Source organism: Carassius auratus, chromosome 31 (genome assembly GCF_003368295.1).
Source record: "Carassius auratus strain Wakin chromosome 31, ASM336829v1, whole genome shotgun sequence".
In the NCBI taxonomy this organism is placed as follows: Eukaryota; Metazoa; Chordata; class Actinopteri; order Cypriniformes; family Cyprinidae; genus Carassius; species Carassius auratus.
The window spans coordinates 40,001-67,500 of record NC_039273.1 but is presented as its reverse complement, the minus strand read 5'-3'; the positions used below and the strand labels follow the sequence as shown (position 1 = coordinate 67,500).

Sequence of the window (27,500 nt, the reverse complement as noted above, 5' to 3'; positions counted from 1 at the left end):
GAATGTTACAATGTAAGTTTGTAACATTTTCTTTAAAAAAAAAAAATTCTTAATGCAAAATGTCTTCATGTTCCTGTTGAGCATGAGCGTCCAGATGATGATTCTAGATCTAGATTCATCAGAGATGTTTCAGAGCACATAAACTCTAGTGGAGTGGGAGCGTGTGCTCTGTCAGGTCCTGTAAGCCTGTACAGAGATCATCCTCTCACCTGTCACTCTTTCCCTCCTAACTTCATCTGCATTAGCATTCACTCCTTCACTCCCAACAGCGTCCTCTCTCTCACCTCGCTGGAGTTCTTGTCAGGTTTGTCTCTGCTGTCCGTGTGGATCTTCCTGAGCAGGTGTTTGATGCGTTTGTCGTAGAACTGGCACCGACGGCTGCTGTTCTCGTTCAGCTTCCTCACCTGACTCAACAGGAAGTTAGGAACCTGCAGAAGAGCAGATCAAACCCTCTTGAGACTCTGGGAAGATGTGATCATGCTGGTTTCTCCAGATCTTTACCGTCCACAGCAGGTCCTGGTAGCGGATGAGGAGTCTCATGATGTCTGCCGCCCGCTCCGCCTGACCCTTCTCTGGACCGTCCACCGCTAGTTTACTGGGAACAGCTTTGTGCAGGAAGAGGTTTGGAGCCATGATGGTGGAGACGGCCCACAGGTTCATGCGGTTACACCGCTCACATAACACCACCTTACTGAGGAACTCCAGCAGCGCCTGCAGAAACACAGTCACACCTTGCTCTTACTGTGTGTTTACACATGATTAAACCCGACTCTGGTGCTAAAGTGTGAACGCCGCTGTCCGAACCAAACAAGCAAACACAATCTGCTTCCAAACGAACCCTTGTGTGGTTTGACCAATGTGTCTGAAAGCAAAGACATCTAAACACCAAAAAAAAAGACTCAATGCTTGCTCAAGCATATCTGGTTCTGTTGCACATTACAGTGTGGTATATTTACGTGTGCAGTGAAGGAATTCCTGCCACTGTTTTGACTCCTTTACACATTCTACAAGCTGGTAAAAATACCACCACTTTCTTTGTATTCCACAGAAGAAAGTGAGTGACGTGAGGGTGAGTAAATGATGACAGAATGATTGAAGTGAACTGGGTTGTGAAGAGCGTCTCATGTGACTTTTAACATTCATCAACAGCAGCACTTCAACACAGAGAGACACGGTTATATAACAGCGGAGTGTGTGAGCTGTGTTACACTTGAGTGAAACACACACACACACACACACAGACATACATAAACATTTAGTGTGTTAATGAATTTCTCTTATGTAACACTGCAGATGAGTCACATCTATGACATGTTGGAATGTGTGTGTGTGTGTTTGTGCGTGCGCGCATGTGTGTGTTTGTGTGTGTGCATGTATGTGTGAGTACATGTGTGTGTGTCTGTGTGTGTATGTGTGCGTGTGTGCGCGCGCATGTGTGTGTTTGTGTGTGTGCATGTATGTTTGAGTACATGTGTGTGTGTCTGTGTGTGTATGTGTGAGTATGTGTGTGTGTGTTTGTGCGTGTGCGTGCGCGCATGTGTGTGTTTGTGTGTGTGCATGTATGTGTGAGTACATGTGTGTGTGTCTGTGTGTGTATGTGTGAGTATGTGTGTGTGTGTTTGTGCGTGTGTGCGCGCGCATGTGTGTGTTTGTGTGTGTGCATGTATGTGTGAGTACATGTGTGTGTGTCTGTGTGTGTATGTGTATGTGTGAGTATGCATGTGCGTGTGTGTGTGTGTGTGCGTGTGCGTGTATGTATATGTATGAGTATGCATGTGTGTGTGTGTCTGTGTGTGTGTGCGTGCATGTATGTGTGAGTATATGTGTGTGTGTATGTGTGAGTATATATATGTGTGTGTGTGTATGTGTGAGTATGCATGTGCGTGTGTGTGTGCGTGCATGCATGTATGTGTGTGTGTATATGTATGAGTATGCATGTGTGTGTGTGTGTCTGTGTGTGCGTGCATGTATGTGTAAGTGTTAGTGTGTGTGTGTGCGTGCATGTATGTGTGAGTATGTGTGTGTGTGTGTGTGTGTGTGTGTGTGTGTGCACCTGTACCTTCAGTGTGTTTCTGTTGGGTTCTGGCAGCAGCAGCACAAGAAGATTCAACATGTGTAGCTTCTGCTTCAGGTCTGCAATATCTGTAGAAAACAATTTAAACATGATTCTTCCTCCAAAAGACTTCGCTCTATAAGAAACCAATGACACATGATATTATTAGACCAAGACAATATCAGATCATAAGATCAGTGACCAAATCTTTGACAGTTTATCCATAAGCAAGTGAGTATTTTGGTCTGTTCTTTTGGTGAGGTCCAGCTACTGTGATGTAGATGCACACTATACGACATACAGGACCTCAGTGAGACCTGCCGCTGTGTCTCACACACCTCTGACGGCGCTGAAGCTGTTGAGGTGTTCGGCGGTCAGCAGCGGTGCGGGGAGTTCACGGATGAACTTCTTGAGCAGAGCGGCGGCGTCATTGGGACTGACCTCATCCCAGCTGAACGAACCGCTGTAAAACGAGTTCTCCAGCTTCTGCTGCAGCACCTGCGACAAACACACAGCGACTGTGAGCCCAAACACACTCACACAGCGTGATGCATAAAAATACTCTGGTTATACAAGTCATGTCCAGCTGTAATGATGTCAGATGTACTTCATGCTTATATGATAATAATGTTCTGTTACTTTGATTCTGGATTGAGACCCTGGCACCCGCAGAATCCCTTCAGAATCGAGACCCTTCTTCTCCAGGAACGAGAGAAGCTGAGACGGAGAGATGAAGACAGCCAAGAGTTTAATTTGATGAAATGGAAGCAGCGGTCAATCCTTCCTTCCTCTGAACGATGACAGAATATCGAAAAAGGAGAGAATGTGGTGCGGGACGTACTGTTTGGAGCAAGAGTGGGATCTGAGTGCTGGGTTTGATCTTCTGATCGCTCTCCACCAATGAGGCGAGAGGAACGCCGAACAAACAGCTCTCTGGCAAACAGGAAGACATTCGGCAGGATTCAGATTATTGGTCACACAGGTCCGAAAGAGTGTGGTCATGTGACAGGAAACTCACCAGGGATTTTCCGTTTGCTGGTTTTGTGTCGTTTGACCTCGAGCCCCAGCAGGTCGCAGAGCGCCGTCATGTCAATCAGAGCCAGCTGACGAACCTTCTTCATGTCCTGCTGGGAAAGATCCAGCACCCGCGTCACTCCCAGCCGGCACTGTGGACAGATGACCCGCTACAGACGGAGAGAGAGAGACGACTGACACACACCTCTCTGTTCACTGCTCTGATTTCATTATCATTTTTATTACAATTATTATTATTTAGTAATACTGAGATTATGATCATTAGCCTGCAGAGACACACAAGGACACAGTGAGTGTTGCTGTGTGGTTGCTATGGTGTTTTGAGCAATTTTCTGTGTGTTGCTATGCAGTTTCCATGGTGTTCTACTTACTGTGTTGCTATGTGGTTGCTATGGTTTTCTGGTCGGTGTTAGGTGTATTGCTATGCGCTTTCTATGGTGTAATGTGGTTCTAATGTGGAGCTTTGTGGTTGCTATGGTGTTTGTTTTTGTGTGTTGCTATGGTCTATAACAGTAGACAGGCAGACAGTGAGTGTTGTTATGCAGTTGCTATGGTGTTCTTATACATTTTCCAGTGTGTTGCTATGCACTTTCTATGGTATTTTGAGTGGTTCATCTTAGTGTGTTGCTATGCAGCTGCTATGGTGTTCTGAGCTTGGTTTAATGTTGCAGTACATGTTCTTAGTGTGCAATGGTGTTCTGGATGGTTTTTAGTGTAATTCTATGTGGTTGCTATGGTGTTTTGAGCATTTCACAGTGTGCTGTTATGGTGTGTAACTGTAAACAGGGGGCAGTGAGTGTTGTTATGCAGTTGCTATGGTGATTAGTGTGTTGCTAAGGTGTTTTTAGTGTATTGCTATGGTGTGTAACTGTAGACAGGGGACAGTGCGTGTTGTTATGTGGTTGCTATGGTGTTTTGTGTGTTGCTAAGGTGTTTTGAGTGTGTTGCTATGGTGTGTAACTGTAGACAGGCGGACATTGCGTGTTGTTATGTGGTTGCTATGGTGTTTAGTGTGTTGCTATGGTGTGTAACTGTAGACAGGGGACAGTGAGTGTTGTTATGTGGTTGCTAAGGTGTTTTGAGTGTGTTGCTATGGTGTGTAACTGTAGACAGGCGGACATTGCATGTTGTTATGCGGTTGCTATGGTGTTTAGTGTGTTGCTTTGGTGTGTAACTGTAGACAGACGGGCAGTGTGTGTTGTTATGCGGTTGCTAAGGTGTTTTGAGTGTTGCTATGGTGTGTAACTGTAGACAGGCAGACAGTGCGTGTTGTTGTGCGGTTGCTATGGTGTTTTGTGTGTTACTAAAGTGTTTTGAGTGTGTTGCTATGGTGTGTAACTGTAGACAGGCGGACAGTGCGTGTTGTGTGGTTGCTATGGTGTGTAGTGTGTTGCTATAGTGTGTAACTTTAGACAGGTGGAAAGTGAGTGTTATTATGCGGTTGCTATGGTGTTTTGTGTGTTGCTATGGTGTGTAACAGTGCGTCTCACCGGCAGAGCTCCGTCGTCTCTCCTGCACTGGCTGCTGTTGTTCTGTGGTAGTTTGGCTTGTTTCAGTAAGATGGCTGCTTGTTCACAATACGCCACGTCTGTGATAAAGATCTCATCCATTTGCAGCCCTTGAGTCTCCTGACTGCTGACAGCTACACACACACACACACACACACACACGCTGTTAACTACTGTTTCCATCGACAGCGGGAAGCGTTCAGTATCTGATCCATTTGAATATGATTTCCATGTGAAAAGGCAGGAAATTGCATCTTGTGTTCAAAGAGTTCATGTATAATCACTGCTCATCTCTCTGAATCTGAAACACCTGAATATTATTAAACACAAATTCACTCTTATATTAATAGAAGTGACAGGTGAAGATCTGCAGCTGAAAATATCACAGAATAATGAAGAGAGTAATGAACCGTTAGGATCACGACGCTGTAGAGCATTGGTTCCCAATCCTGATCACGGAGAATTCCCAACGCTACACATTTTAGTCTCCCCAATCTAAGTGTCTCTACACAACCGCTACAGTGTTGAGATTGGCTATCAGGGTTCTTATTATGTTATTAGATCATCTTAAAGAGTAAAGAGGCATTGTGTGTGTGTACCTGATCGTTGTTTCTTTGTCACACTCTCCATGTTTCTGTGTGTGTCAGGTTCGCTGTTGTGCGTCTCAACTGCTGACTGAATAGAAAACAATTAGTTAGGCTCACACACACACACACACACACACACACACACACACACACACACACACACTCACACACACAAGATGTTATCTTGTTATCTAGGTGTTATCGGTGTGTGTGTGATGAACAGGACTCAAGGCTTTATTCAGATGCGCTGATATGATCTGGCATGATGTGAGTGTGTGTTGTGTGCTGTGAAGCGACTGACGGTTCCTCTACACACTTACTGTCCTTCTGTCACTATACAACCAGTACAATTATTTCAGCTGATCAGAAAATCTGACACATCTCAGCTGTGCATTTCTTTATCAAAAGAGGTCAAATCATAGTTTTATTATCTATTAAAATTGCTGATTTGGATGCAGGTTCAGTGGAATGAAAATGAACAAAAGACACGTTTTTAACAGCTGAAGAGCGTCTGTCTTGAGCTCAGTGTTTTTAGAATGACGTATAACATGCGAGACGCTGTGAAAAACACAAGACACGAGCACAGTGCTCCAAGATTTCCATCAAGTGCATGTAATGTAATGCAACACAAAAATGCGTTATGCATAAATGGCCCCTAAAACGTCATTCTACTGATGTGTAAATGTTTGCTGATGTCGAGATGTTCTCATAGTACGATGAAGAAGAAGATGCAGCAAGAAAATCAGATTCCTTATACAACGGAAAAGTAGTGCAATAGTGGAGAAATGCATTCAGTGTGACTGGCCTCTTACTTTGATAGTGGATCCAAAATCATTATGAACACTCACACACACACACACACACACACACACACACACACACACACACACACACACACACACACACATACAGGTGTGCTGTTACCTGAGCAATGGGGGAAGCGAAGAGGTCTCTGACGTGTGGCGCTGGTGTTTTGTTCCTCTTGCGCAGCGAGCAGGTGTACGAGTCGATGCGTCTCTGAACCGCCGCTGCTTGAGTCTTCGTGAGAGTCGACATCAGAACGGCTTTATCCACGTCCTCTTCTTCACCTGTTACCAGAGGAGACAAACCAGCATCCTGCAGCCAGAGCTCCTCCTGCTCGCCGTCTGACACACACACACACACACACACACACACACACTCTGCTCAGTCCATCGGCGCGTGTCTCTGCATCATCTGACGGTGTGTGCGTCTCGGCCTCACCTTCGGGCTGTCGGGAATCTCGTCTGCTGCTGTCCGGCTCCGAGTCGCTCCGGATGGTCTCCACTTCGCTCCAGAAGGACTCCAGACACAAGCTGTCGGGCTGCTGCGGGTCCCGAGGGTCCGCCCAGGACTCAACATTCATCGCGGTGAGGCTGCGGTCCCTGAAACACACAGGAAGAGGAAGAAGGGGACGATGGGGACAAAGAAGCATCAGTCTGGAGGGACAGCTGTTCATTTGATTGACGTGCTAACGAGTGGACATCAGTGAGGGATTAAATCAGTGCTGAAACATCTCTAACTCTCTCCAAAAAAATGTCCATCAAACAGAAGATGCTCCTTATCTGTCACTTCTCATCTGTTGCACACTGCTCTGATGCAGTACTTGTATGTGAGGGTACACGTGTGTGTGTGTGTGTGTGTGTGTGTGTGTGTGTGTGTGTGCACCTGGGGGAAAAACCAGCATCACTTCATCACTAACAGAACTTGCAGGATGTGTAGAAATTCCTGAATGAAAACCTCTGTGGCTGTTTCTGCAGGTGAGTGACGTACTGAACTCTCTGATTCACTAAAACTGTTTTCATAATTCTTTTATAACTGCAATTCATGCAGTATTCAAGAGCTGATATAAATTGAGATGCAATATTTACTATTGCAATGCAACACTTACTGCATGCAATATTTACCATTTTTAAAAATGATTAGCCACCACAGGAGTGGCACAAAACTGTATGGTGCCAAAAACAAACCCTTTCTGTTATGCATGAACACAAACAGTAGATTGAGCAACACCAGGGTCATGGGTTCGAGTCCCAGGGAGAGCAAGACTTTGAATGCAATGCGAGTTGCTTCGGATGAAAGTGTCTGGAAATGCATGAATGTAAATGTCAAGCTGAAATCCTGAATGATGCTGAGGACCGAAAGCACACAGAAACACATCTGCTCTCCTCTCTTGTATTTAGGGATGTATTCAAACCCAGATCTCATCGTTTGCACCTTCTTCATATTTTCGCAGACATTCTTGCGTCTTTAATGAAAAGCGAGGTGGACACAAGTCTGTCATCGCTCCTTAAATCTGTCAAAAGTGCACTTAAAGAATGCGAACAGGAAGCTGAATGAGATCATTTATAGTCACAGCAACAAAACTCAGCATCTGAACTAGTCGCTAGAAACTAGAAAAGAACCAGTTCAGTTAGGGCTTGTTCAGAGTTTACCGATTCAGCTGAATGAAATGTTTTGCCATGATTTTATTGATTTATTTTGAATCAAGGAATCACGTTTTGAATAAAAATATTGGCAAATATTACAATTAGACATGTTGTCAATACACCAATGATACAAATTAGGAGAAAAAAATAATTGCATTTTTACAAAGCATTTACTGTTAATAATAGACCACTGCTTTTATACTTTTAGTCATTTTGAATTTAAATTGCCATGAACTTTTGAGTTGTTTATATTTAGTATTTTTATTATTTTACATTATTTCTGAATATAAATTATGTATTTGAGTCAATATTTGCCTTCATATTTCATGCATCTTTTCTGTAAAGATACATAACAAGTGGATTTCTTACACGTACGCTAACGGTCGAAAGATTGAGATTAGAATCATTTACAGGAGTCTTCTGCTCATCAACGCTGCATTTATTTGCTAAAAATTATATTGTGAAATATTATTATGTAAAATAATGTTTTTATATTTTCATATACTTCAAAATCTAATGTATTTCTGTGATGCTCCGCTGTATTTCCAGCATCATTCCTTCAGTCTTCAGTGTCACATGATCTTCAGAAATCAGAATAATATGATGATTTATTATGGTTTTGCGGTTTCATAATTTTTGGAACCCATGATACTTTTTTTCAGGATTGTTTGGGGTCAGTACATTTTTATTCTTTCTTTTTTTGAAAGAAATTAAAACTTTTATACAGAAAGGATTTGTTAAATTAAGAAGTGATAGCCAAGATTTATATTTTTAGAAAAGGTTTATATTTTGAATAAATGTTGTTCTTTTTAACTTTTTATTCAACAAACAAGCCCCAGATGTATCACAGCACAACATTGATATTTCTAATAATAAATCATCATATCAGAATGATTTCTGAAGATCATGTGACACTTTACACTGGAGTAATGATGCTGGAAATACAGCGGAGCATCACAGAAATAAATTAGATTTTAAAGGATAATAAAATATAAACCATTATTTTATATTCTAATAACATTTTGCAAGATTACTGTTTTTTTTCTGTATTTTTAGTCAAATAAATGCAGCCTTGATGAGCAGAAGACACTTCTTTAAAACACATCTCAAGTCTCACTGGTCACAGTGTACACCCAAGTGTCGCACTTGGAACAGAACTTTCTTTACAGATGCTTAATAAAGAGAAAGTTACTTGCAGATGTGTTTTTAAGTTGACTAGATAAATGTAAAAAAATAAATAAATAAATCTTGAATTGGTCAAACGTTCTGAAAAGTCAAGATTTTGTGCTTCATCCAGGGACTGTACCTGAGAGGATTGAGTCCAGCCGTTCTTCCCAGCCGCCGCGACCGACCCGTGTTTTTCCCCCACGGCATCCTGCTCTGGATCTTGGAGCGGCGTCGAGCGCCTGTGAGCTCCTCGGCTCTTAAACACATGAGAGCCAGAACGCTGCGCACAGGAACATCAGCGCAGCCGAGCATCCTGCTCCAGGAAGAGCCGACGGACGAGGGCCACAACAGAGGAGGAACTCGCTTTTTAACTAGCTCGACTTCTCAAACATTGATAACCCTCAAGATAAACCATTATACCAGCGCTCGAGCAGACCTCCTGGTTTAGGAAGTCAAAATAGCTACTTTCAGAATCAAACTAAACACAAAACCTCAGAAATCAGCCGTGGATGATCCAGCTCAAACCCAGACGCTTGGATTGCACAACCTTCAGGAAAACGGAGCTCTTTGTTTGAAGGAATAGTTTGTGGGGATTATTAGACTTGTGACACACATCTACGTCAACTAATCAGAAGAAAGGTTTCTTCTCTCTTATATAACAGTCCGAAAACAGTCAAAATCTTGTGTTTCTCATCTGAGAAACACAATCATTCTGACGAGAGTGAAGAGCGCAGCATAAGAGAATCAAACACTACTGCTCAGAAGTTTGGGGTCCTTACATTGTTATTAGTTTTTTGTTTTTCTCTGCAAGGATGCACTAAATGGATCAAATGTGACAGTGAAGACATTTCTTATGTCAGAAAAATAATTCTGTTTAAAATAATGCTGTTCTTTTGAACTTTCCAATCCTGAAAAATCAGTTTCCACAAAAATATGAATGTTTCTAACACATGGATAATAATCAGAAATGTTTCTTGAGCAGAATGATTTCTGAAGATCATGTGACTGATCTGATGAAGACTGAGGAATGATGCTGAAAATACTGAGAAATAAATTACACTTCAACACAGATTCACAGAAAAAAACATCTATTTGAAATTATAATAATATTTAATTTTTTTTTTAAATCTATTTTTACTGTATTTTTAATCAAATAAATGCAGGCTTGGTGACTCATTCCAAAAGCATTTTAATGGAAGTGTATATAAACACTTACTGAACAATTCTTCTCTTTAGTACTTTCATTTTTATTTTCCTTTTTCTGTGCTGCAAATAGTTTCCAAATATAAGTTTTGGCATGTACCACACAAGACACACACACACACACACACACACACACACTCAAATGTGTTGAGCATGACACTCATCACAAAGATGTGCAGATGTTTTTGAATGATGGTAATCCTGTAGGTCGATCATAATATAAAAACTTGCATTCAGAGAACAAACACAGTATTCTAGAAACAGATATACACTATCTGATATTCCTGGTCTGTCAGTGCTTCATTCATCAATGTTTCACTGCAGTATCATCAAACTAATGCAGTGAGTCTGTGTGCTGTTCAGAACTAGTTCCTCTGCAGCTCAGCAAAGGTTGAGTGTTTTACCTTTTATCATCAGGCCCTTCAAATGATCCAGACGTGACAGACTGACACTCATCATGACCACATGACATCTGGACTCTCACGGGACAGGACAGACTTTCTCAAACACACCTGACATCTGAGATATCACAAGCCCTGCGTACCTCTTACTCAGTATTTGTGTATGGTGATCTGTTCGTTCTCTGGTGCTTCTTCATGAGCGTGGAGAGCAGCTCTGAGAGAATCTGTTCTCATCATTTGCATGTTCTGATGAAGACAGCTTGTGATCGAGTGTCTCCTGCCCACATGAGCTTCTGCTAGCCTCTGTCAGCGGGCCGAAGGGTCAGACAGACCGTCCACAGACTGACCATCTCAATATAAGTTATCTCCAAAACTGAGCAAATGATGAGACTTTAGAAATCAGTGAGAGTAAGAGGAAAGCAAACAGAGACTTCCCTGCATATGTCAGATTCGACCAGACACACAGTGATACATTTGTATCTGTTTCTGCCTCTTCAAATGAGTTTTAGAAGAAACAATAGCATGAAATCTCGCGAGGGATGAAAGAGGGGCTCGTGAGCAGCACAGCTGCAGCAGTCAGACGCGCGTGCATCGCGCAGATTTGCGGATTTATTGTCTCCAACTGGACAAAGACAATGTTATATTGATTGCAACAAGTCTCCTGTCCGGGATACCAAATATATGACATTTATGTGGCAGAAATAGTGACTGATCCCTAGTGCAAATGAATGATTTAATTAGCTTGCATGCACTGTGTGAATCAGATGTAGATGAGGTTCGGATCTGACCTGTGAGTCGAGCTCTCCTCGCGTGCGCTGTCGCTCTGATGCTGCAGAGACACAAAGCAGGAGCCGCTATTGTCTGACAGACACAGATGGTGCCGGGGGCTCGTCATCGCGTGACGTCACGGCGAGCGCGTGCGCCTGTGTGTGTGTGTGTGTGTGTGTGTATGTCACGCGCCAGGTGGCTTGACCGTGACCTCTGCAAGATCATCAAGAAAACATTTTACTGACATAAAATAAATAAAAAAATAAATATAAATATTACATTGTTATTTTTTTATTTTATGTAAACTACAACAGTCAGTATTATTATAAGTGTGCACACTGTAAAACCTGAAATTATTACCTTAAAAATGATGTTTCCTATTAAAAATAATTTTGTTGTTAAAAATGAATGTCTTAGGTTGACTGATGTTAGCTAAATAATAATAATGTTACAGGTCACTTCTCTGTTAAGCTGCTTTGTAATTCACACACTCACAGCACAACATGTGTGACTGTATCTTTAATAACACCATTTCCATCTGAATATTTTCACTCATATCTGTTTCAGTTCAGTATCATCCATCCATCCACACTTTAGTCTCATGCTATTCGTTTATACTGTAATAAAATGCAGCCTGACTTCCTGTTTTTGTTTTCTTTTCCACTTCAGCGTCTTTGACTAAAAACTGTGCACTGTAGTTGTGTGTGTGTGTGTGTGTGTGTGTGTGATTAACAGCCCGGCTGTTTCCTTCCATTGTTCCAGCTCAGACCTTGATGAAGCATTGGGCCACACCCACTCACACTGGCACACACTGTTACTATGGCAACCCTGGGAACAGTACACACACTGTTACTATGGTAACCCACAGCATAGTACCCTCTAATAGTACCCTCTAAATTCAGCTAGTATCACTGCTGTGCTATAAAATCCTCTAATTCATGCTGAAATGAGTTTATACACAGATTCTGTTATATGAATGAACAGTAGAAAAAGATGCTCAATAACTAACTGATCATTTCCTCCGGTCCTGGTTTTATTCTTTTATGGAGAGCTAATGCTTTTACTTCAGAATGAAATATGAAAAATTAAATAAGATTGAAATTCCTTACAAGACATAAAGCACAACTATGTCTATTTTCGGAAAATATATATAATGTGTGTGTGTGTGTGTGTGAGAGAGAGAGAGAGAGAGAGAGAGAGAGAGAGAAAGAGAGAGATTATGTGTGTGTAGTTTTATATTCCTTCCTGAAGGTGGCGCCCTTGTCTTAAAATATCCAGCATTTATTCTCTGTGGTGGAAGTGGAAGTTTGGAAATATTCTGTTACTGTCTGATTATTATAGCCATCACAAATTTTCATCCAATTTTAAATGTTTTTCCATCTTATTTTTCACTGTTTTAAAGTATGAATGCAAATGTAAGTGCTAATTTTCTTTTGGTGAAGATTGAAATGACATATGTATATATAATATATCAATGTCAACTATATATATATATATATGTATGTATAATAAATAATACTCTAATAATTTGAATACATTTCACATACATTCCTTGTGATTTTTGTATGAGTTATAATTTACAATATTATTGTATTTATTAATATTTTGAATTAACTTTTAATTTGTATATTTTCAATAATAATTTTATTTTATTTTAAGTGTAGTAATATTGTTATTTCCTTTTGTCATTTACAATTTTTGTCATTTCGTTTTTATTTTAAATTATATTTCTATTTAGCTTTTTTTATTTATCATTTTTTAGTACTCCAACCTCAGCTTGTTTTATTACAGTTAGTTACATGCAACTGACCTAAACCAATATTGGCAATTTATTTTTCTCAATACTTTAATATATATATATTATATATATAATACACTGTAACAAAAACACCTTGAATTAAAGTGTAACCCTTTTTTATTTTTATATTTTTTGTTAACAATAACCACACTGGTTACATTATTCATTCAACTATTAGATTATTCAGAGATGTTCACGTATCACTGATGTGCAGAGCGAGTGTGTTTGCACAAGCACAGGATGTGAATATTCATTCTGTTTCATCTGTTTGCACAGATGCTGGGAAGTTGTGGCCTAGTGGTTAAAGAGTTTGACTCCTAACCCTAAGGTTGTGGGTTTGAGTCTCTGGCTGGCAATACCACGACTGAGGTGTCCTTGAGCAAGGCACCGAACCCCCAACTGCTCCCCGGGCGCCGCAGCATAAATGATGAACACTGCTCCGGGTGTGTGCTCACAGTGTGTGTGTGTGTGTGTGTGTTCACTGCTCTGTGTGTGTGCACTTCGGATGGGTTAAATGCAGAGCATGAATTCTGAGTATGGGTCACCATACTTGGCTGAATGTCACATTATTATGGTGACGAGAGGTCAGCGGATATCTGAAAGTAAGCGGCAGACATAAACTCAGCTTCTTCCCCGCTGAAATCTTTCAGGAGATCTGAGTGTATGTTTGCTTCGACACGGGAGAAAAATCTGAAATATAGAAATAGTATCTGAGTTTTGGAGTTTATAGCAGCATATATTTGATGATGTGAGACCCGGTTGCAGACGTGTGGTCTCTGTCTGTCTCTGTCTTCTGTCTCAGTCGTGTCTGTATCAGTATGTGTGGCGGCGCGCAGCTGTCAGCGGCGGTGAGGATGGCTCAGGTACCCGCTAAGCTTCAGCGCTCTCATGATCGGCCAACAGCAGCCCCCGTCAGATACGGGTCACTTCCTGTTGATGGCAGACGTCACGCGCAGAGGATAGCGGCGGTGTGACATCAGATCGGCCGTGTCTCAGTTGACCTCTGACCTCTGTCAGCCTCAGACGCCTGGTGGAGCTCAAACAGAGACAGACGGACCTGAACACAAAATACTTCAGAGATCAGAAACATTCAGCTCTGACCAGTTCTAGAGCTGATTAGAGCCCAGCAGTCTTTTTCCCTTTTATTATCACCAAGAAATTCTTTAATAAAGAGTTCATGAGTGGAAATGCCCTCATGATCAACGATGAATCGACACTGAAAACATATACTTTGTTTAAGAAGAGGAAAACTTGAGCTCTTTTGCTGTGATTCCTGTTTCCATCTTACTGTAGTTGGATAGATGGATAAATAGATAGATAGATGATGGATAAATGTTTTCCTTCCAAACTGAAGCTTTATTTCAACAATATTTGTCAGAATTATTTTTCTTATATCTCCAATGTTTGTGTCCAGTAGAGCAGCAGTGATGCACTCGTCTGCCAGCAGAGGTCAGTAATGTCCCTCGTTTCTCCAGTCTGACCTCTGCTCCCTCTCTCTCTCTCTCTCTCTCTCTCTCTCTCTCTCAGCATCAATACTTTAACACTATCTTTTGTTTGGATTCTGACAGTAACACCTCCCATCATGCAGTGCAGAGATTTTAGTGTGTGTGTGTGTGTTTGTGTGTGTGTGTGCGTGTGTGTGTGTGTGTGTGTGTGTGTTGCAGATCTCAGTGAATCTCCTCCTGTATCTGCTCTGATTCACTGCAAGTGTCCAGCGTTACAGATGAACATCATGAGGATTTGTGGTCAAAACCATCATTATGCTTTATCTACGAGCTTGATTTCATAGAAAGATATTATGAAGGATAGGAGTAATGCATTACATGTAACACAAGATATGTAATCAGATAAAAAAAAAATTCAAGTAACTGGTAAAGTAACGCATACTTTTAGATTTACAAGGAAATGTCTGAGTCACTTTTTCAAATAAGGCCAGTTACTTTGTTTTCTCACGTATTGATGGCTCGGTGGTATTACATTGTGTTAGACGTGCATAAGGTGATGGGTTCAATTCCCACTGGTAAAAAAAAAAAAAACTTGCTTTGGATAAAAGTGCTGGCTGAATGCATAAATGTGATTGCAGAAAAAAGAGGTTCTGCCTGAGGCTTATTCGTTTCACTTTTGGTGTGAAAGGGCCCTTACAGTTGCCAAAAATATAACTTTTGTTTTGTTTATTATTAAAAAACAGATAAGTGAGTCCAGCCCAGGTGACAAAAAGTAATGCAAAAGTAATGTAATGTATTACTTTCCATAAAAGGTAATGAAATTTGTTACTTTTTATGGAGTAATGCAGTATTGTAATGCATAACTTTTAAAAGTAACTCTTCCCAACACTGATTAAAACCAATTTTAAGTCCACAATAATTGAAAATCATGGTCAGAATGTTTTTTATGACTGATAGGAAACCTGTTTGAAAACAGTTGTTTTTGCACTTGCGTTTGCTGATGCTAAAGGCACACGAATAACAAACTGCAGGTCTAACTTAAAATAGTTTGCACAAAATGTGCTTCTAATGGGTTAAAAGCCTTCTCCTATCCTCTGGCTATGTATTTATTGACTCAAAGCCCTGTATTTCGTCTTATTTGTGTAACACAAATTTACCCCAGTGCATGATGGGTAAGATTTTTATAGCAATCAGCCACCTGATTGCATTCAGAGCTCATCCGTCCTTTGATGCTCCAAATCACATTACACTTCCCAAGTCGACTCATCCATCTCCACCTTCAGACTTTGAGAAATGCTGCAAATGTGGTTAAAAAATAATGGATTAAGAGGTTGTTTCGGTGGCCGCGTGCCCGAACGAGCTGATATTGATTGGACACATTGTTTCAGTCTCTCATTTGCGCCATTACGGTCACTACTTTCTTTCTTTCTTTCTTTCCTGGCTTTCGCTTCTCAAAGACGTGCAGATACATTATAACTGAAATGAGAGAGCGTCCATGTCTTCGAGGCCGTCGCCTTATCACTGCTCTTTGAACAAATTTCTGTCTTTTTCCTTCCATTCTGCTCTTTGTTTCAATCCCTCCATCGGTCTGTGTCTGTTGGTGAAGCCTGTCTGTAATGGTTTAATCTATGAGCCATAATATTGAATCCCTGACAAGGCTCTTTGGGAAATCCTGGAAGAATAACTATTCTCATTCCGTCTCATTTTTCACCAGCTCTGAATTCAATTATCTAATATGATTTGTGTGCTTATTAATCTTCATTATTCATAGATTCTCAATGGTTTCGCGGCACGGGTAAGTTAACGATATTTGCGTGGTTTTTATGTAGTGAGGTAATGAAACAGAATTTGATTAGCTGACAGGAGCCGCTCAGGGTCGTAGTGGTAGTTGTTGTTGGGTGTCTGGTCCGTCTGTCAGGGATGTGTCTCACCTGAAGTCTCAGAACAATCTGATGATGACACGCTGTCACACACTCGTCCTGAGACAAAGAGAAGCTTCCCTCTGTTCTCCAACACTCACCTCTCTCTCCGAGTCTCTTTCAAAGCAGGCCTACTTCACTCGCATTGTTATTTTGATGAATATTGTTGAAGATTTTAATGTTTTTGAAAGTAGTCTCTTCTGCTCACCAGAGCTGTATTTATTTGATCAAAAATACTGTTAAAATAGTGAAATATTATTATAATTTAAAACAGCTGTTTTCGATGTGAATAATTTTTAAAGTGTAATTTATTTCTCTGTATTTTCACCATCATTCCTCCAGTCTTCAGCATCACGAGATCTTCTGAAATCATGAAAATATGATGATTTACTGCTCAAGAAACATTTCGTATCATTATCAATGTTGGAAACAGTTGATACTTTTGTGGAAACTGATACATTTTATTTTTCAGAATTTATAGATACACATAAAATAAAAAAAATAAAAAATTAAATAAAGCATTTATTTCAAATAGAAACAGGAATATTAATAATTGCTTTACTTTGTCGCTTTAATGTTCTTTTGATCAATTCAATGTGTCTTTGCTGAATAAAAAAAATATATATATATCGATCCCAAAGTAGTGTGTGTGTGTGTGTGTGATGTTTGTGAAAAATCAATACTAAATACCACTAGCAAAAAAAAAAAGCTTAGTCCCGAGAGTCATTTTTGCAACTATCAATTCTTTCAGAAACATGCAGAAACTCGTGTTAGGGGCACAGCAGCTTGTGACTGCAGCAGACCCTCAGAAGTACACATCTGAGTCTTATCTAACCTTAAAAGCTGCAGATACAAGGAAAACTCACTTTCAGGTGTGAGATGGGACAGGGATGTGTACGTCTGAGGGTTCAGTCACAGCTGTTTCTCACACTGAACCTTCTCCATCTTTTGTTCTTGATGTCAAAGGTCATTTGCTCAGTCAGACCTGATGGTTTTTCATGTTACTTTTAAGAATCATTTGTTCAGTAAATAATTAGTAATATTGTGTTATTTCATGTCCTCTCTAGCGAAAGCAGAAGCTGTTGTTGAATGTGAAGACACTGACCGCAGATGAGTGTGTGTGAGTGACAAACACACTCTGTGATGCTCCAGGATTATTTAAGATATTAAAGCACTATAATTAAACAGAGTAATCAAGTGCACAGTCGACTGAGAGGAAGACAAGCACTTGAGAAGCTCTGCACACACACACACACACACACACACACACACAGACGGGCTCAGATGGCCTTTAGGGATGGAGGGCTGGAGAGGAAGCTTCAGGGTTGAGAGCAATTAGAGTGTCAGACTCCCAAACACACACACACACACACACACACACACACACCTGTGCATGTTGGGGGCCCGTGCCCCCTAGAGACGCCAGTGAGAGTGTGTGTGACAGCGTGAGCGATCATCATCATTAGCATTATTTATTCTCTAAGCACAGGCTCACTGCAGGGCTGTACTAATAGAATTCATGAATTACAATGAGTGTGAGTGTGTGTGTGTGTGTGTGTGTGTGAGAGAGAGAGAGAGTCTCACACACACCTTAAGACGTCAACACACTCTCAACATCCACCAAACTGAGCTGATCTTTACTTTGTGTCCGTGTTGTGAGGCGTCTTGTGTCTGTCTGTATTTAAGGTCACAGAAATATAAATATATATGTATTTAAGGTCAAACCTCCGGGATTCAGTTCCAGATGCTGAGATCTTTTTCTCTTCATCTCTCTGAACATCTCAGGTCTTTGTAAGGGCTGGATCCAGACTGACGCTTGTGTAAACCTTATTTTACTATTCCAGAGTTTGGGAGCCAAATGAAAAAAAAAGCTCTACCTCCTTTAGTGGACTTTGCTATCCTAGGAACTACCAAAGTCCAGAGTTTTGTGACCTTAGGGAGCGTGATGGGTTGTAGCGTGGTAGAAGGCTAGTTAGGTACGCAGGAGCTAAACCATTTAGGGCCTTATAGGTAAGTAATGATAATTTGTAACTGATACGGAACTTAATAGGTAGCCAGTGCAGAGACTGTAAAATTGGGGTAATATGATCATATTTTCTTGACCTGGTAAGGACTCTATCTGCTGTATTTTGGACTACCTGTAGCTTGTTTATTGAAGAAGCAGGACAACCACCTAGAAGTGCATTACAATAGTCCAGTCTAGAGGTCATGAATACATGAACTAGCTTTTCTGCATCAGAAACAGATAACATGTTTCGTAGCTTGGCAATGTTTCTAAGATGGAAGAATGCAGTTTTTGTAACATTGGAAATATGATTTTCAAAAGACAAACTGCTGTCTAATATAACACCCAGATTTCTGACTGTAGAGGAAGTAACAGTACATCCGTCTAGTTGCAGATTGTAATCTACAAGATTCTGTGTAGTGTTTTTTGGTCCAATAATTAATATCTCTGTCTTATCCGAATTTAATAGGAGAACATTATTGGTCATCCAATCTTTTACATTTTTAACACACTCTGTTAGCTTAGATGGTTTTCTTTTGTCTTTAAAGAAAACCATGATGTTAATGTGTATAATGTTTGCTTTTTTAAATTAAGTTTGGATTGAAAATGGCCATTTTTGCCAAAAGGTAAAAAGTTTAAATCTCTGTTCTGCGTTCGACACCATAGATCATGACATACTCATAGATCGATTACAAAACTATACAGGTATTCAAGGGCAGGCTCTAAGATGGTTTAGATCCTACCTGTCCAATCGCTACCATTTTGTTTATTTAAATGGGGAGTCATCTCATTTATCACCAGTAAAATATGGAGTGCATCAAGGATCTGTTCTAGGTCCCCTTCTATTTTCAATATACATGTTGCCCCCTTGGTAATATTATTAGAAAATACGGAATTAGCTTCCACTGTTATGCTGATGATACTCAGCTATATATCTCAATGAGACCAGATGAAACTTCTCAATTATCTAAGCTAACAGAGTGTGTTAAAAATGTAAAAGATTGGATGACCAATAATGTTCTCCTATTAAATTCGGATAAGACAGAGATATTAATTATTGGACCAAAAAACACTACACAGAATCTTGTAGATTACAATCTGCAACTAGACGGATGTACTGTTACTTCCTCTACAGTCAGAAATCTGGGTGTTATATTAGACAGCAATTTGTTTAGGGAAGTCGTGGCCTAATGGTTAGAGGGTAGGACTCCAAATCGAAGGGTTGTGAGTTCTAGCCTCGGGCCGGACGGAATTGTGGGTGGGGATAGTGCATGTACAGCTCTCTCTCCACCTTCAATACCACGACTTAGGTGCCCTTGAGCAAGGCATCGAACCCCCAACTGCTCCCCGGGCGCCGCAGCATAAATGGCTGCCCACTGCTCCGGGTGTGTGCTCACAGTGTGTGTGTGTTCACTGCTCTGTGTGTGTGCATTTCGGATGGGTTAAATGCAGAGCACAAATTCTGAGTATGGGTCACCATACTTGGCTGAATGTCACTTCACTTTCACTTTCACTTTTTCACTTAAAGCTGCTTTAAAACCATGTGTATTGTGAAAAGAGCTTGACCTGACTAAAAATTATTATTATATTATCAATATTTTTGTTTTATCAATGTGAATGTGGCCTGAGTCAACTGAAGTGAATAGAGCTTTTTCAAATTTATTTATTTATCTAAAGATTTTTAATGAAGTGTGGCCAGATTCAGTTTTAGAATTTCAAAGAATTTAAGAACTTAACGTGTGTGTGTGTTAATATGAGTGTCCATCATGGCACTTCAGGGTCTGGATGTGTGAGTATTCAGTGCGGTTCTTACCTTGACTATCTGTGCGCTTCAGAGCATTTGCTTTTACACTGTCCAGTCATCAGAATAAGAGGAGGCTGAAAAATATCATCTCATAAATCAAGGCAGTAAGCACTTTTTTACAGAGACCTTCCTCCTGATGAAGTCGTCTAAACCTGCACACACACACACACACACACACACACACACACAAACAGCCAGGCATTATAAATCATTTCTTTAGTGTTTGGCAGGTAAAGTTGGAGGCTGAACATGGAGTTGCTAGGGTGTTATATTCCATCCTGCGTGAAAAGATCAGTGGGTTCGCTGAAGTTTACCAGGTTAGTGATGTCAAATCTTTTTTTGAAATGTATTTATGTCACAGTAAGAACACTAACCAACCACAGTCAAGGTTAGTTAGGGCACTTAACTGAGTATACTAGTGTAGTAGAGCTGAAGGGACAACGGTCAGAGTGTTAAAGTCATGACTCTTTGTACTGGAGGCCCTCAGGGGCCCCGACCGCCGACCGAGAGATTCAATCTCTCTTTACACTTAATCGATATTCAGGCCCAGATGGGGTGCATGAGGAGAGACGGAGGAATCGCAGGATGAGGGATGAGCGTGGGCATCTTTCAGCGCCGCGCTGCATCACTGCGATCCTCACATGATCTGGAGAGAAAGAGAAAAACGAGCTGTGTTAGACCACTAGAGAGAGACTCTTTCTGCTCTCGGATGATGCTTCTGTGTGAACTCCAGCACTTGAGATCAGATCAGATGATCTCAGTTCTCCAGGTGCCGTCAGATCTTAACATGCTCTTAACTCGCTTCACTGTGCTGGTAACACACTTCAGAACTCAAGAGGACAAAGAGGTTTTCTTGCTGACAGTGTTTGTGCTGCAAGAGAAAGCTGACCGTAGAAATGTTTACACCCGTGCTGTCTTCAAGTGCTTCTGGGAAAATCATACGGGCGTTCGTTATTGTGACATCTCAAGCTTTCAAGTCAGACACGAAGCAAGGAAGCAACCTGAACAAAACGAAATTATTGAATTGTCCACTTAACTACATCTGCGTTAAGAAAATGAAGAAAATATGGAGTTGCTGAACGATTTCATCCAGAATACTGAGTTTTCCTGCTTGTTCATTTGGTTATCTGTGTGCTCAAGAGCTCATATTATACTGTACAATACATGTTATACTGTGTTTACCCCAAACGCTTCCAAATCACTCATTCCCTTTGATCCGGGTGTGAGACGTTCGTGTGTGTGAGTGTGTGTCAGAGTGATCGTGTGAGTGATGACGGATGAGTGTGACGGGCAGATGGTTTTACTCGTCGTCTCTTTAATCACACAGACTCAGCTGGGCGTGAAGGAAGAGCTGTGTCTCGTCATGGCAGCAAACAGGAGACAAATTCACCCACTATTGTTTCTGGCTAAGTGTAAGAAAGACAGAGCGAGTGTTAGCAAGCAAACGTGTGTTTAAAAAAGCTGAAAGAACAGCATTCGACCGAGTTTAAAGATTCAGCATTAGAGATCAGGAGACGGTTAAGTGTCTGTGTTTTCCTGAACTTTATTACTTAAAGTGTTAGAGGTTTGATCAGCATGAGTTCTAGTACTAGTAATGATTACCTCAGTGAAAACACACACTCGCGCACACACACACACACATGAAGAGCTGAGGAGCCAGATCTTCATCCTCTCTCTCTCTCTCTATATCTCTCTCTGTCTCTCTCTATATCTCTCTCTCTCTCTCTCTCTCTCTCTGTCTGTCATGTCTGCTGTGGACGTGGATCTCAAGGTTACGCTGTGAAGGTTAAATTGACTTTAGATTAATTAAGTGTCAATTAACAGGGTAATTGTTTCATAATGTGACCGGCCCCGGAGGCCGAGGTTTGAGTGAGACGGGCCGCCGCTGTCAGACTCGCTTTAGGGCACGACTCAAGTGTGTGTGTGTGTGTGTGTGTGTGCGCACTTTAAGATCACATTAGGTTCACTGCGTTTCTTGTTGACTTTAATGACGGTGGCCTGTAACAGCTCTGAAGCTCTCTGAGCGCTTTACTGCAGCAGATTCAGAAGATGAATGCAGCAGGAGTGAAACAGAGAGACAGACAGTCAGTGAAGGGAGAAGAGAGAAAGAAGAGATGATAGAGAGATAAAGAGGACAGCCTGATGAAGTGTTGATTGGCTCTTGTCTTTAATAGCTGGCCTGAGGAGAGCCGCTCAGGAGCCCATCTATATTCACTCTCTCTCTCTGTTCTTCAGGGCAGGGGTGTAAGTGATGTCGCTTACCTTTTACCAAAATAAAGAAATCCATTTGCTTCTACCCTCTTCATCTCAAAATCTCTTCCTCGCTGTAGCTTCTAATTTTACGTTCCGTCCATTAGCACGAGTGCATTATTGAAATGTCACACACACATTAGAAATGATTTATGTTGAATGACATATTAACATAATCACGGCTCTGCGTGCAGAAGTTATTTTATATTCAAATCAAGTTTACGAAAACTACAGTTCCAGTTCTGTCTTCTGATTGGCCAGTCCAGTGTCCTGGTCGTGTTGAAAGAAACACGTTGGTATCGTAGAAGTCAAAAACAGAATATCATCAAGATCATCTGATTTGAGCAAATCTGAGCACAGTTGAAGACATCAGTGAGATCTTTTCTGAGAGGTTTCCTATCATTTCTGTGATCACATGTCTGTGATTTATTTCTGTGGATGTTTATGGACATTGATCAGGCGTCTGTCTGTTTGCACAGCGTGTGAAGCACATAATGCATTAAACACCAATCTATTTTAATTAAAGCTGAAATCAAGCCTCCTGTAATGAGTTTAGAGCAGAAACATTGTCCCTTGACTTTGGTGCTGATTGATATTGGGCCTTTAGTAGCTTGGCCATCTTCTGCCTTTATACTGTTAATTATAACACTGTTTGTTCCCTGATCACAGCGATGGAAGAGCTTGTTGTTGAGTGATGTGATGCACAGTCTGCATGCTCTCATTAGGAGGGTCATTTCATCATAGTTGACCCCGGAATCACAATTAACATATGAGAAATGTAGTTTTGCATTAAGAAAATGAATTAATTAATGCATTAAGCATTAATCTTGTAACATCACAGGTGCATATGCACAGATAAAACTGTAATACATCTCTTATAGGAATGCAGCAAATTTTCCTTAAATACAAGTCACTTTGGGTTAAAGTGTTTTCAAATGCGTAAGTGTACAGTAAATGTAATGCTTAAGGTGTTTTGGATTGTGACATTATTTTCACAAGTTGTTGTTACTGTAATGCATAAAAATCTCATTAGTGAATTGCAGAATTATTGTATTACAGGAATGCATCTGATTTTATGAAACGTTCACCTTGAATGCAATGCAAGTTGTTTTGGGTTAGAGCATCTAAAGTAGTTTGCATTGTGACATCACTGTATTTTCATGGCAATTAAAAACATTTTCATAAATGGGAAGTAAATCCTCTATAATGTGAGCTTGAATGCTACAAAAGTATAAATGGATAAATGTCTTCAAACGCATGAATGTCAGTGAGCTGCTTAAGGTGGTTTGCATTGTGACTTTACTTTTCATGGCATTTGAGAATATTTTCTCAAGTTGTCGTTAATGCAATGCATAAAATTCTCATTCAGAAAGGCCCTGCTGTATTGCATATGCTACAAATATATCTTATTTTTTATAACGTGCCTTAAATGCAACAAAAATGTCTATAAATGCATAAGAATGAACACCTTTATATGTGCTTTGACCTGAACGTGTTCATTGCAGTAATTCATATCTCATTCACAAATTTCTGAATTATAGAAATACCGCAAATGTTCCATAATGTGTTCCTTAAATGCTTTGGAGAAAAGCTCAAGCCAAATGCACAAAATGTAATGTCAACACAAATTACTGTTCATGACAATTATATTAATGAAAATCACAAAAAAACAACAGATGCATTATGGTAATTGATTTGTCAGATAAAATGTGTTTAATTGTCATGATAACTCATAATGGATAGTAGTTAATAGGTTTGATTTTCTTCATCATTCGGTTGTTCTGGTGAAGTTTGTCCGTGTGTTTGACCCGTCTCTTCCCGTTTCCTCCCTCTTCTCTCGTTATCACGGAGCTGTTTTCTGCGTGGCGCAGATGGTTCGGACACACGCTGCTGCGTTAAGACTCAAGTGATGTGTGTGTGTGTGTGTGATATTTTTCAGCTCGGTATCCTCCTGCACGGCTCCTCTCTGAATTGGAGACTTCTCTCTAAATGCGTCCGGTTCAATCTGCTTCCGTGCAGTCCCCGTCCAAAGCGCCATCACGGTAACTATCTGAGGCGGCTCTCCCGGTGATCTTTCACCTCTAACGCTCCGCATTGATCCGGGTCTCAGAGAGAATAATGTCACCCGTCTGCTCTTATCTCCCGATAGAGGCCGAAAGTGACGCGTTTGCAGAATCTCTGGGCTGATATTAAAAGAATGTCGATAAGTAAGCAGTTTTCTTACCTAGCATCTTCATGGTGTGAATGTAATGTTTGTGATATGCTTGCAGGAAATTAAAGGGCTAGTGTATCCAGAGATAACTTTTCTGAAGATGTTCAACAGAATGTTCACGCTGCTCTAGTGAAAGCAGTGTCACGTGACTCATGCACGTGATGTTTGTGAACTGCATTAAAGACTTCAGTCTGTTCCTCACAGTAATGAGTAGAAAGACAATACATGCACGTGAGTAAATTATCACAGAATCTTCATATTTGTCTGAATTATTGCTTTAATTAAAGTTGCAGTGTGTAATTTCTGTGCCAGTGTCTGGTCAGATTGATGTTTTGAAAGAATCAGAAACACTGACTATTGACTGATTAAAGTGACTCTGAATTAGGGATATTAACAGTAAAAAATACTCTACATAAATGAACATTAACTTCATATATGTTAAAAATACACCTATTTTATTTCAGTTATCACTTAAAGTTATAGCAAAATAACTAAAACCACTACACTAAATAAATATGTAAGTATATTTATAAAATAAATGACAAACACAACAAAATAAGTACCTACAATATAAAGTAAAAAAAGAAAATATAGAAAAAATATTTCAAATTCTAAATATTAACAAAAAGCAATAATAATTAACTAAAATTAAAATGAAAACAGAAAATATTGAAATAAAATCAAACTCAAAATATGAATACAACACGCAACAATATGAATAAAGCTACAATGAACACAGAACATCATTTTAATTTTTTTCATTTACAATGTTGCAATGAACTTAAAATGAAAACAGAATAAAAAAAATTGAAAACACAAAATTGCTAAAACTTTAAAAAGAAAAAAAAAAGAAAATATAGATTTAAATATAGTACATAAAATAGTAAATGGAATATAAATGATAGTAAAGCAACATTGCTCTGAACACACACACATTAAGACGCACAGACATACGATCACAGTCTGTTATTTATCTGCTACTGGGTCCTGCTTCCATTCTTGCCTTTCTGGAAATTAAAAACAAACAAAAAAGATCTCTTAATGTTGCACAGAGAGGCCGAGAAGATGATGAGATTCAACAGAAGTCATTTTCATCATGTTGTAAATGCATTCAGAGTCTCATTGAACGATATTCCACTGCTTGAAGTCAGTAAACATCTGTATTCTGCTCATTATTGTGCTTCTTCAAATCGTCCTCATGGGTGGCCTGTGTCCACGGATGCACATTTAAACTTATTTGTCTTCTGCAAACATTAAATAAACGTCATATAGATTTTTTTTTTTACCCTCACCTTTAAATGTAAAACATGCCAGAAGCTCAAAATCAATCTCCTGTGACAAATTTCATACCTAATTTGTGTATAAGACTTTCTTTCTTGAGTAAATGATGACAGCGTCCTGTTTAATATGCATGATGGGTTTGATCCAATCAGGCGTCAGGTGGGCGGGGCTTTCCAGATAAACACTGCATAACAAGAAGGCATCTCCAGTAGATATAGGTATCTTGACTTAAGAATTTTTAGGTATTTGTACTGGAAAAGAAGACAAGAACACGTCGAGCAGATGTGTGTTTGCAGTACTGGAAGCTTTATAATGGTTCGTGTGGAGTCTGATGTGAACACCAGAGAGCAATGCTAATTGTGTTTGATCTTCTGCTATTGTTAAAGTGATCTGGAGGAAATGAAGATGTATGTAGTGAAGATCTGTGAGTCTGTCGCTCTCTGTGCGTGGGGTCAGGAGGGGAAATAAATTACGGAAGAGGAAAATGAATTAGGGATGACGGTGTGGCAGCGTTGAGGAATTGGACTGTCAGGACGAGCGTTCACAAGGGTCCGATAATGAAAGAAGATGAAGCGCTGCTCTAACGCTGATTTAGGCCAGAATCAGTGTGTGTGTGTGTGTTTGAAACACAGCGTTTATTGTACATCTGTGTGTTTAGAAAGGAGCCGTCAGGAAACATTAGGCTGAATCAGATCTATTGATGTATTCTTGTCCTTACATTAAATTTGGAAGAACAAGCAAAGATGTTTTGGTGATATTAACATTATTTTATAATGATCTGTGGTTTTAGATTTTCACTTTATAAGGACAGTGTTTCTCAACAAGGGGCCGCAGGATGACTTAAAATTATTTAAAATAAGACAAAACTTAAAAAAAAATGAAATTAAAATATAGTAATTTGATTTAATTTAATTTAAAATTCAATTTAATTTTTAAAATTTTAAATGTTTTTTTTTTTTAAAGTTTCTTTTATTTATTTATTAATTTGTTTTTGAAGAACAAGGATTATTTGAAAACCTGGGTAAATTAAATATCCCAATTTTTTAAATGTGATGTTGTGCCAAAGGCTTGGAAATTAATAACATCTGCAGACTCTAAATGTCCATTTTTATAAGCATATTAATTTTAATTTAATTTAATTTAATTTTAAAATACCCTTATCCAGGAAGTCGTGAACAACTGGAAAAATCCTGCAGATTCATTGGTGTTTTGAGGCCTGTGATGATTGACACCTGGGCGGGGCAGTGGGCGGAGCAAAAAGGCAGCAAAAAACACCAGAAATGTTTATTTCAAAAGCACTTATTTCAAAGCAGCTTCAAAGTATTTAACAGGAGAATAACAGAAAAAAAAATGCAAACTAGCTACTGTTTTACTGAATACTTTATACTCTTTCACATATTGTTTTTTCCTACTGTATAGTACAGAAGTGTGCGATTTCTGATCTTCATGTTTCATGCATTGTGGAATTTGAAAGTGCTTTGGAAGTTTGCATACATTTCTTGACAGCTGAATCTGAACTTGTTCAACATTCAAAGCAACATTAACTGTATCCTCTGATTGTCTCCAGCCGAACGCTGGATTTGTGCTGACGTGTCTCACCTTTACCTGTGTGTGTGG

At 39.9% G+C, this 27,500-nt stretch overlaps 1 protein-coding gene and 1 long non-coding RNA gene across 10 annotated transcripts in view; one reads left to right on the top strand and one right to left on the bottom strand.

The window, feature by feature from the left end:
• Window positions 1–11,332, bottom strand: part of LOC113050099 (rho GTPase-activating protein 40-like) — a 12,786-nt gene extending 1,454 nt beyond the window's left edge. Inside the window, exons 1-12 of one of the 3 annotated variants that reach the window (XM_026212782.1) lie at window positions 11,190–11,332; window positions 6,426–6,586; window positions 6,108–6,328; window positions 5,196–5,271; window positions 4,579–4,730; window positions 3,072–3,237; window positions 2,895–2,986; window positions 2,693–2,770; window positions 2,392–2,551; window positions 2,060–2,142; window positions 502–711; window positions 285–428 (exon numbers count right to left, since the gene is read on the bottom strand). In XM_026212782.1, coding sequence (XP_026068567.1) covers window positions 285–428; window positions 502–711; window positions 2,060–2,142; window positions 2,392–2,551; window positions 2,693–2,770; window positions 2,895–2,986; window positions 3,072–3,237; window positions 4,579–4,730; window positions 5,196–5,271; window positions 6,108–6,328; window positions 6,426–6,586; window positions 11,190–11,296 — 1,650 coding nt within the window. In that variant the 5' untranslated portion in view covers window positions 11,297–11,332. Of the gene's footprint in view, window positions 1–284; window positions 429–501; window positions 712–2,059; window positions 2,143–2,391; window positions 2,552–2,692; window positions 2,771–2,894; window positions 2,987–3,071; window positions 3,238–4,578; window positions 4,731–5,195; window positions 5,272–6,107; window positions 6,329–6,425; window positions 6,587–8,936; window positions 9,574–11,189 lie in introns of those variants that run through there. The other 2 variants (XM_026212781.1, XM_026212780.1) reach the window with 2 other exon arrangements.
• A 12,761-nt stretch (window positions 11,333–24,093) lies between these two features.
• The window catches only part of LOC113050098 (uncharacterized), a 17,314-nt gene continuing 13,907 nt past the window's right edge, over window positions 24,094–27,500 (top strand). For all 7 annotated transcript variants that reach the window (XR_003276734.1, XR_003276735.1, XR_003276737.1 and 4 more), the window contains exons 1-2: window positions 24,094–24,432; window positions 24,540–24,597. This is a non-coding gene — a long non-coding RNA (uncharacterized LOC113050098). The remainder of the gene's footprint in view (window positions 24,433–24,539; window positions 24,598–27,500) is intronic.